This window comes from Notolepis coatsorum, assembly GCF_963971535.1.
Source record: "Notolepis coatsorum genome assembly, contig: SCAFFOLD_982, whole genome shotgun sequence".
Classification (NCBI taxonomy): Eukaryota; Metazoa; Chordata; class Actinopteri; order Aulopiformes; family Paralepididae; genus Notolepis; species Notolepis coatsorum.
In genome coordinates this window covers 21,307-32,200 of record NW_028172831.1, presented here as the reverse complement: position 1 = coordinate 32,200, position 10,894 = coordinate 21,307, and the positions used below count along the sequence as shown (strand labels likewise).

General features: G+C 49.4%; 1 protein-coding gene across 1 annotated transcript in view; it reads left to right on the top strand.

The window, feature by feature from the left end:
- The window catches only part of tmem267 (transmembrane protein 267), a gene marked incomplete at its 3' end in the record, with an annotated part of 40,596 nt that extends 34,832 nt beyond the window's left edge, over positions 1–5,764 (top strand). Inside the window, 1 exon segment of the mRNA XM_084338940.1 lies at positions 5,557–5,764. Coding sequence (XP_084195066.1) covers positions 5,557–5,764 — 208 coding nt within the window.
- Between the last annotated feature and the right edge of the window lie 5,130 nt (positions 5,765–10,894).

Sequence of the window (10,894 nt, the reverse complement as noted above, 5' to 3'; positions counted from 1 at the left end):
CCGCAGCAGGGCTTGTCCTCCTCCACTAGTCTCACCTGCAGGAACATCCCTTTGATGTCGCCGCTGATGGCCACCTTGTCTTGGCGGAAACGTAGTAACACGCCTAGTAGAGAGGGGCCGAGTGTTGGGCCGGGCAAGAGCTCTTTATTCAGATTTTGTGATCCGATCTGGTAGCTGCAGTTGAACACAATACGATCCTTGCCGTTGTGGTGGACTTTGTGGTGCGGCACGTACCATGATTCGGTCGTCTGATCGGCCTCTTTAATGTCAATTTTCTTTATGTGTCCCGCTGTGATTAGCTTGTTAATCTCAGCGCGGTACACCGTCTCTTGAGCGGGGTCTCTGGCTAGGCGCCGCTCTGTGTTCAATAGATACTGCTCCGTCGCTTCTTTTGGGGCGTGGAAGGTAGGCATACCCTCTCGCCTCAGGAGTGGAGTTGCGTATCTCATCACTCCGTTGACTTTGACTCTCTTTGTCCCCTGCTCGAGGAGGGTTATAGCGTAAATGTCTTCCTTGGAACGAATGTCTTTCTTTTCGTTCTTAAAGGGCATTGTCTCTAGTGTCCATAACCTCTCGACATGCTGTAGGAGGGTGGTGTCTTCTTCTGTCACTCTGGAGTGGAGGCAGTTAGTGGCTGCTGTTCGGTTAAGAGACTTAGCGAGGGGGCCTTGTAATGTCCATCCTAGGCGGGTCTCGACTGCTGCAGGACAGCCTCTGGGCCCTGTGTGGACCCGGTCTATCGGGACGATGAGGTCTGCATGGTCGGAGCCTATCAGCAGGGTCGGGGTGGCACCGTCTATGAGCGGTATAGGTAGTTGACGCAGGTGCACATATTTATCCATCAGCTTGGCGATGGGGTAGGTGTACTGCGACAGGCCCATTAAAAACATTGAACCTGAGGTCGCTTTCACACAGGGGCTGTTTGGTCCGGACTATCGGACCAGAATTCTATAGTCCGGTTTTTCGGGTTTGTGTGAATGCGCGTCGAACTTGGTCCGCGGACCAAACACACAAACTCTGGTCCGCCCAAAAACATAGGTCTCGGTTCGCTTCATCGGACCAAACGCGGACCAAATATAGGAAGTGCTTATTATTATTACCACTGCGCGTGGCATTCACTGCAAAACAAGCACACTGCATCTATCTATCTATCTAACTGTGCATCTTGGGTAGAAGGAAGAAAAAACGCGGCTTATTATTATTATTACCAAGGCGCGCGGCATTCACTGCAAAACAAGCACACTGTACACATATGGGCAGAAGACCAAATAAAACAGCTACTTGTGGGCACTCATAAAAACAACGCGGTATACAAGTTGTTTAGCGAGAGGATGGTGGTAATGGGCTTCAATAGAACAATGCCATGTCAAAATAAAAAAAACTCTGCCTCCGCTGATCTGGAGTCAGACAGGGCTCGCCATATCTATGGGGCTCGCAGTCCACACACACACAGGCTCGCAGCCACACACACACATTTCCACTCTATATTGTCCAATAGACGAGCGGCATTTTCGACCGCGTGACATTGTTCAGAAAGTTTTGGTGCGCCTGACAAATTGCTGTGAATGCAGACGAACCAAATGAAGAATGCAACAATGTTGCAACTTCACCACCAGAACCGCACCGAGTCCACCAAAACTATATGTGAAAGCAACCTGAGAGTGCTGGTCCGGCTACCCTGCTTTTACTATACTCAACTTTATGGGATTACAGTACCCAGTGTCAGAACTTGAGAGCGCGGTCTAACTTGACTATAAATATTCTATACAGTCTCACGGACCTCTGTGTATCATTGGGACTCATTCTGAGACCTCGAGATTGCAATGCCGGCCGAATCCTGCTAGGTGGCAGTATCGCCTACCCTTTGAAACCTTATTTCACACTGTGTGTTACATTTTATATGGTCCGGGCGGAGAAATGGGACCCGGGCAAGTGAAAGGCTTCATTCGATGTCCCATTTCATGTCATGGACATCAATACTGGAAATCGCAATCAGACCATTGGAATATTCATTTTGGAATACCTCCTAGCAAAGGTAAGGACTATATGACATCAATCCTACTTTGATCCTACAATGATTTCACATCGATCGCAACAATCATATGTCACATACTCCAAAACGTATGCCGTTGGTGACGATCAGAGCATCACAAAACGACCCCCCCCCCTTTGATGCCTTCATGATGAAACATAATACCCATTATATACCTTTGATTTGGAAATAGTATCGTGTCCAGGCGAGCAACGCAAACGACTTTAGCAAAATGCACATAGCGCTCCATAACTCAGCTTCCAGGAATTAGCCCGGATCACTCTGAAACGATACAATATTCACCACAGGATAACACGCGAGCGTATACATGAAAATATTTACTATTTTTTACATGTTGGACGAGAGATAGTGACCGTCAAATGAGTATTGTCTCCATAGCTATAATATAGAATATAGATATAGCTCTGCAAACATCGTGACACACCATGAAAATGCCTTAGCCCACTGAATCACTGTGACGCCCAAATGATAATCTACAATTTAATTAATATAAGAGCAGATTCATACTTTGTTTCAATGTTTGTTCGCTGTATTTCATGGAAAGGACAGCTTTTGGGGAAGTGTTCAGACCCTGCACAGACCCTATGCACAGAGTCTGCGATTGTGTGAGTGATATCTCCATTGCTGAACATTCCTTAGAAAGTAGAAATCACTTTTAATAAGGCACGGCTCAGATGAAATCTCATGCGAGGAGATTTGGGGAGCCTCAAGACAACACTGTGTACCTGAGTGGTTGCCTGAGTGGTTGCCTGAGTAATGGTTTCCGGTGCTGGGCATTCTGGAAGGAGGGGAGGAGTAGCTCATGGAACTCATGGATGAGTTGTTATTCATGCTGCTGTTCATACTGTTGCTCATACTGGGGCCCTAGAAGAAACATAGAAAAGAGTTTAAATTCAAACACTGTTCTCCATAGAACTTGCAATGCATACTATATTTTTAATACATCTTTTATAATTGTTTATCTACACCACTTCCTCTGGCAGGAAGCGTCAGTTCTTAACTAGTTCAAGTTTCAAGTTTGTTTCAAGTTTGTTTATTAGTTATAGACCTGTTCGCTGTATACAAACATACCCTGTTCGAGCCAATCAGCAATACCAACTGAGTCACGTGACTAAGTTGCCTCCTACTTGCATGAGCTGCTGCGCTAAAAAAGTATGACAGGGCTCTATGGAGAAACCAAGACACTTCCCTGACTAAAAGTTGTTTCAAACGAAAACGTCTGGATGTAATTTTGCCAAATCAGCATGGCTGTGAGTGAGTCTTTCACCTTTTACATATCTGGCTTTGGATCGATTGTTTAGATCGTTTTCTGCAGTAATTCATAGAACGTGAGTTATAGCCATTTATGCATATATTAGATCATCAAATGCAGTTTGCTAGCGATTGACATCGGATTAAAAATTTCAATTGTACAAGGTCCTAAACGTCATGACTCATCATCTGATGTTGACCGGAGGGGGGGGGGGGGTCGTTTATAATTCCGTGGCCAACGTTAAATAATTTATGTAGTATGGGTGATATATAGATCAGAGCAGTTTGTATCGAAAATGGTAAAGAAAAACGCTAAATGCCCCGCAACGCTGGTTGAACTGGAGCTAGGTAGCCAGCAGGCTAAATGCTCTGCGACGCTGAACTGCCTGCGCCGGTTTGTCTGTCGAACACCGAGGGAACCGCATCGGGCTTCAGCTGATTAGTAGTCTTCTGGACAAACCTCCCACCCCCAACAACATAATCCGAGGCAATGAAGTGTTCGCTGCAGATCTTCATTCCCTGTCCAACAGGCTGATCGTGCCGCTTGAGTGCAGCCAGCCAACGTGCCAACAACACAGTTTTTTTCACTGGTAGTTTGTGGAAATGAACCAACTTTCCTCTCTTTCACACGGTAAAATTAGTTTAAACAGCCAGGAGCAATACAAAAAGAACCATGCGGTCCCGTTGTTTGGTAGGCAACATTTTATTTACTGACTGACCCGACAATCCATGTTTACTATAGGCAGCTAACCAGCAGTGTATACACCAAACCAACACCGTGACGTCAGCAACAAAATGACGGCACACATGTTCATAAATTCTACATAAATGGACATTACAAATAATTTTTTCTTAGAAACGCCTTATTTTTATAACATGATTTTTTCTGTGGTTTATATAAATACTAATTTGATGCTATGACTGTTTATATCGCTATGCTTCATCTCCCCTTTAATCTGGATAAAATCTTCAAAACGGGTAGTTCAAACCGACAACACAGGATTGGCTGGGATCAAAAATGTATTATCTTGATCCCACCACAGGGGTGGATATCCAGTAGATTACCAGAGCAAAATGCACTATACAATTTATAAAAAAATATGTTTCAATATAAATAAGATGGCAAAGTTTGTTAACTGAAATAAATAAAAATTGCCTTCATGGCAAATTAATTAAATTATAATTTTTTGGTCACGTTTGTGGTGGCCTATTTTGTTTTCAACCATATGTTGATGACGTAAATGTTTATGCTCATAAAAGTATCACAACAAAGATTGTCGATCACAAATGTAATTTAGATGAAAGAAAAAATATTTCCCAACTAAAAAAGTTCATCCGTCATCGCTTTCAGCTAACTGAAACATCACTTTCGAATCCAGCTCCCCAAAGCACGCCTGGATGATCCAGCTGCCTTTGAATTCATGTTTTTTTTGTTACCCTAGTGGGAGTATTTAAAAAAAAATTACAATTCCATTATGAATTTTATTTTTTTTACTTTCTCTTTTTGCACCTTTCTTTTTCCGTTTTTCTCCCATCCCAATGTTAGTCGTTATGCCAATTCCCAATCCGCTACCTGGTTGTTGCGTGCTCTGCCCCCCTACCGTGCCCCCCGACCGATCTGTATGAGTCGCTGTTTTACAACGACCAGGACCCACCCTCGCCGGGTTTTCCCACCCTCTAACACTGTCAATTGTGTTTAGTATGGACGGTCGGCCAACCCGGAAGCACCACAGCTGGATTCGATCCCACTGTATCTGTGGTGGTGGGCAGACGCTTAGACCGCTGCGTCATCCGGCCACCCTCCATTATGATTTTATGTCCTTTATGTATTTAAAAATATAATTAGACATTATAGATGTCTCTGCAATGTGGTCTCTTGTCTTCCTTGTATTATTTTTCATATCCACTAGATGGAGATCGGTGGGATTAAAGCACCGATATTCAGGTTTAGTAATCTTGACAAGTCTGAATCTGGATCAGGGTGATCCTATCCTGAATTGCTTTGAAATACAGGGACAGAATCTGGCCAAGTTGTCTGATCCTCGATCACAAGAAATGGGATTTCAAAGTCTGATCGGATCTGATTGAGATTCAAAGTTTTGAACTACTGGGCCCAGGTGATTAAACTGGGTATAAAATATATAAATATTTCATTGTACAATGTACATGCTATCATACAGAGTTATATGGGTTATATGCAGGAGTATCTTGTGGTCAAATGCTAGAAAAGTATAAGAACCCTGACTCTACAGTGTAGCCGTCTCCATGGCGACGCACCACGTGCGGGACGGCGTGCGCCACGGCCTGTGGCTCTGCCCCCTCGGGCACACGGCGCCCATCCCCTACTGGCTGTACGTGAGCACCACCGCCACGCTGCCCCACCTGTGCTCCGTGATCATGTACCTGACGGGCACCCGGGCACTCATCTCCACCAAACACGGGGTAGCCATCGACGTGTAGCCCCCACCCTGACTGACGTGTAGCCCCCACCCTGACTGACGTGTAGCCCCCACCCTGACTGACGTGTAGCCCCCACCCTGACTGACGTGTAGCCCCCACCCTGACTGACGTGTAGCCCCACCCTGACTGACGTGTAGCCCCCACCCTGACTGACGTGTAGCCCCCACCCTGACTTTACGTGTAGCCCCCACCCTGTCGACATGTAGCCCCCACCCTGACTGACGTGTAGCCCCCACCCTGACTGACGTGTAGCCCCCACCCTGTCTGACGTGTAGCCCCCACCCTGACTGACGTGTAGCCCCCACCCTGACTGACGTGTAGCCCCCCACCCTGACTGACGTGTAGCCCCCACCCTGTCTGACGTGTAGCCCCCACCCTGACTGACGTGTAGCCCCCACCCTGTCTGACGTGTAGCCCCCACCCTGACTGACGTGTAGCCCCCACCCTGACTGACGTGTAGCCCCCACCCTGTCGACGTGTAGCCCCCACCCTGACTGACGTGTAGCCCCCACCCTGTCGACGTGTAGCCCCCACCCTGACTGACGTGTAGCCCCCACCCTGTCGACGTGTAGCCCCCACCCTGACTGACGCCTACTGGGCTGGTTGTCGACTTTAGCTCCCACCTTGACACATACTGGTCGACGTGTATTATTATTTATTTATTAACCTTTATTTACCAGGGTAGGTTCTCTGAGCACGGATGCTCTTTTTCAGCCACGCCCTGCTTCACATTCACACCTGGGAGCTGCCCAGTACAACCACAGTCTGACACCTGGGAGCTGCCCAGTACAACCACAGTCTGACACCTGGGAGCTGCCCAGTACAACCACAGTCTGACACCTGGGAGCTGCCCAGTACAACCACAGTCTGACACCTGGGAGCTGCCCAGTACAACCACAGTCTGACACCTGGGAGCTGCCCAGTACAACCACAGTCTGACACCTGGGAGCTGCCCAGTACAACCACAGTCTGACACTGTTGACCACTAGGAGCTGCCCAGTACAACCACAGTCTGACACCGTTGACCACTAGGAGCTGCCCAGTACAACCACAGTCTGACACCTGGGAGCTGCCCAGTACAACCACAGTCTGACACCTGGGAGCTGCCCAGTACAACCACAGTCTGACACCTGGGAGCTGCCCAGTACAACCACAGTCTGACACCTGGGAGCTGCCCAGTACAACCACAGTCTCACACCTGGGAGCTGCCCAGTACAACCACAGTCTGACACCTGGGAGCTGCCCAGTACAACCACAGTCTGACACTGTTGACCACTAGGAGCTGCCCAGTACAACCACAGTCTGACACTGTTGACCACTAGGAGCTGCCCAGTACAACCACAGTCTGACACTGTTGACCACTAGGAGCTGCCCAGTACAACCACAGTCTGACACTGTTGGCCACTGAGCAACTCGATTGGAGCAGTTGTGGGTTAAGTGCCTTGCTCAAGGACACTTCAGCGGTTGGTGTTAAGGGGATAGGAGAGAGTTATTAATTCACTTCCCCGGCCCAGATTTTTCCTGCCGGTCCAGGGGATCGAACCCCGCTTCTCTAACCTTTAGGCCACCGCTGCTCCCACCCTGACGCCTACTGGGCTGGCTGTCGACGTTCAGCTCCCACCCCGACGCCTACTGGGCTGGCTGTCGACGTTCAGCTCCCACCCCGACACCTACTGGGCTGGCTGTCGACGTTCAGCTCCCACCCTGACGCCTACTGGGCTGGCTGTCGACGTTCAGCTCCCACCCCGACACCTACTGGGCTGGCTGTCGACGTTCAGCTCCCACCCCGACACCTACTGGGCTGGCTGTCGACGTTCAGCTCCCACCCTGACGCCTACTGGGCTGGCTGTCGACGTTCAGCTCCCACCCCGACACCTACTGGGCTGGCTGTCGACGTTCAGCTCCCACCCTGACGCCTACTGGGCTGGCTGTCGACGTTCAGCTCCCACCCTGACACCTACTGGGCTGGCTGTCGACGTTCAGCTCCCACCCTGATGCCTACTGGGCTGGCTGTCGACGTTCAGCTCCCACCCCGACACCTACTGGGCTGGCTGTCGACGTTCAGCTCCCACCCCGACACCTACTGGGCTGGCTGTCGACGTTCAGCTCCCACCCTGACGCCTACTGGGCTGGCTGTCGACGTTCAGCTCCCACCCCGACGCCTACTGGGCTGGCTGTCGACGTTCAGCTCCCACCCTGACGCCTACTGGGCTGGCTGTCGACGTTCAGCTCCCACCCCGACACCTACTGGGCTGGCTGTCGACGTTCAGCTCCCACCCCGACACCTACTGGGCTGGCTGTCGACGTTCAGCTCCCACCCTGACGCCTACTGGGCTGGCTGTCGACGTTCAGCTCCCACCCTGACGCCTACTGGGCTGGCTGTCGACGTTCAGCTCCCACCCCGACACCTACTGGGCTGGCTGTCGCGTTTCGACCACAGGAACCTTCCCCCAGGAACTAGGAACCCTTTGAAGGAACTCAGTGCGTTTCCAGCGCAGGTCTAAATTAAGTTCTGGGGACATTATTTTATCTGCCCCCCCCTAAGAAGTCCCTGCTCGGGGGCAGGTACTTTCTAAAAGTACAGGGACTAAAGTTTGGAAACGCTATTTCGGTCGATTATTCGTCCCCTTTAATAATACCAATTGGTATTGTATTTTATATCGTTGGAAAGCCTGATTGGTCGCCTTTACAGCGAGGTACAACTTGTAAGGAGCATGCATTCGTGGAATGGGCAACAAAGCTAACCGTGTGGGCAGCGGCTCAAAGGAATGTGCCAAAATCCCCTTCAATATTCTTCTGTTGGTATTCACTCTGGGTTTGAGTTGCCCGGTGGATTGGATGGTTGCACTCTCCCACAGTCATAAGTACTAGAGCCAGAGTGACCAACGCAACCATGTTGGCTGACTTGGTCCTGGTTGAGGAGTGGAATGCCATCCACACAGCAGTGTGTGGCCAGGCTGGTGACCGGCGTGAGGAGGGGGTGCCACGCTGTTGCGACTGCGTATGGATCTTCCACACGCTACTGAGGTCCCCGACAGTGTAACATTAATAAAGTGTAAAAATTGCCAATATGTGTTGTTTTTCCTTATTACTGTGGGAGAGAGTGCAATCATCCAATCCACCAAGAAACGCAAAACGAGAGTGAATACCAACAGAATAATATTGCAGGGGATTTTGGCACATTCTGTCGGGCCGTGTTATGCGTGAAACTCGTTTTTAGAAGTTGATAAAAGTGACAAAAGATATTTTCAGCTAAGTATTTCCAAAACGCAGCGTCGATAGGAATACAATTAAATAACAACTGGCATCATTTTGATTTTATCGTGGATTGAAAATCAAATGCAAGCCTATTCCTCAAAATGAAAGAAGCCAATGATTCAACACTTTTGTATAGGATTGTTATATAATTTATATTGACACGACTTGCCCAGTAGAGCAGGGGGGGGTAATCGACAACAACCGCATGGCAATGATGACAGAGCGATTGATTTGCACTCCAAACAATCTTACCAAGCCCCGTTTGGAAATACTATGAGTCATCTGGACTCGCGTGAGTCGCCAGTGCGTTGTGCGCTCGAAAGTATCGGAGTCGGTATGCAGACAACAATGGGCTTTTAGTTCCTTGAAAAGTAGTTCCTGGGACTAAAGTTTCTGGGTACCTTGGGTCGAAACGCGGCTCTGATGGGCTGGCTGTCGCCATTTAGCTCAAACCCTGACTACCTAACGGGAGTGGCTATCGGCGTTTAGCCCTAACCCTCCAACCATCATCTAATGCTGATACGCAGTCAACAGATTTAATTATTGGGACGGTGAACTCAAGTTGGCCTTTTTAACTTAGAAGAGAGAGAGAGAGCAGAAAATGGAGGGACTGTTCTATTTTCTACTGCCTCCTACTTTATGTAGTGGCTTACATTGAGAACTCTGTGAGGTTGACGCTTGTATGTGGCGCGCTGCGTTCCAAATTGCCGTCTTTCTTGACCTCCATGTTAACGCATGTACAGACAATGACAACCGCACAAAAGGCCAACCGCAACATTACTCTCTCAACACGTCTGTGCTGACTGTATATGTAGCAGGGACCAGACTGCGGGCAAAACTATATACATCTCGGGAGACTCCAAAAATAGTTTCACATGCATGTCTCTGGTACTAGGCGTCCCCCCTGATGCTTTAATTAACCTGTGGGAACGAGGGCAAGACTAATCGCACTCAGTTTGGTCCCCTGGCTGAAAGAGTTACTGGGGCTATTTAAGGAGGCTTTCCCAATCTTTCAACTTGCCGATAAGCACTTAACCCTCCCAGACGCCGTGACCCAGCTCCAGGCAGTGGAAACGTCACGAGATGTTCAGATGAGCTGAATCAGGCGCTCGTCTTCTTTTACAGCTAATTGATACAGCTACCGTAATTGAAAAAGATGTTGAGCTGTGATGTATCTTGAGTAGGCTGCGAAGAGGAGCACTTCATTCAGCCTGTATTGCATCGAAAGTGATGTTTCCGCTTTCTCCGCGGGTCAATTGTTTGGGGTTTTTCACATCAATCCCCGTAGTTCAAGCGCTTTTTCCGCTTTTAGATAATATCCCCCCCCCCCGCCTCTCTTGTACACTGGATCCTAAGAAGGACCCAAGACTTGGTTTCCACCGTCACAAAGAGGTCGCTGTAGCCCCTCGAACCCCTGAACTTTGACCCCCCGCAGTTGACTTTAATCTCCACCCCCCCCCCCCCAACCTTAGGGTAACTGCCCCTGAGTTATGAGAGCCTGTGACCTCACTGACCACACCTCCTCGTCCTCCTCCTCGGTCCCCCCCACCAGAGACCTGACTGAGACGTGATCGAGGGGGAAAAGACTCCTCTGCTGTCCAGAAACGGGATCCTTGTCGAACTTGCCCCCGACACGGCACCTGTACCGCTTTGCCGTCGCCGCGACGCCAATGAACCCGTCATGCCAGCCAGTTTCTGCCAGCCCGGCGCTGCCTGGTGCAGCTCCGATCCTTTGCTTTTTCAACGCAAGGTCACGGCAGCCACACCTTGCCTGTGATCGCAGCCCCCCCCCCCCCCAACACATGGGGAGCGCGGAGATCTCTTGTGTCGAGACATGAAGCAGAAGCCGGCAGTCAGGACTTTGTATTCTCT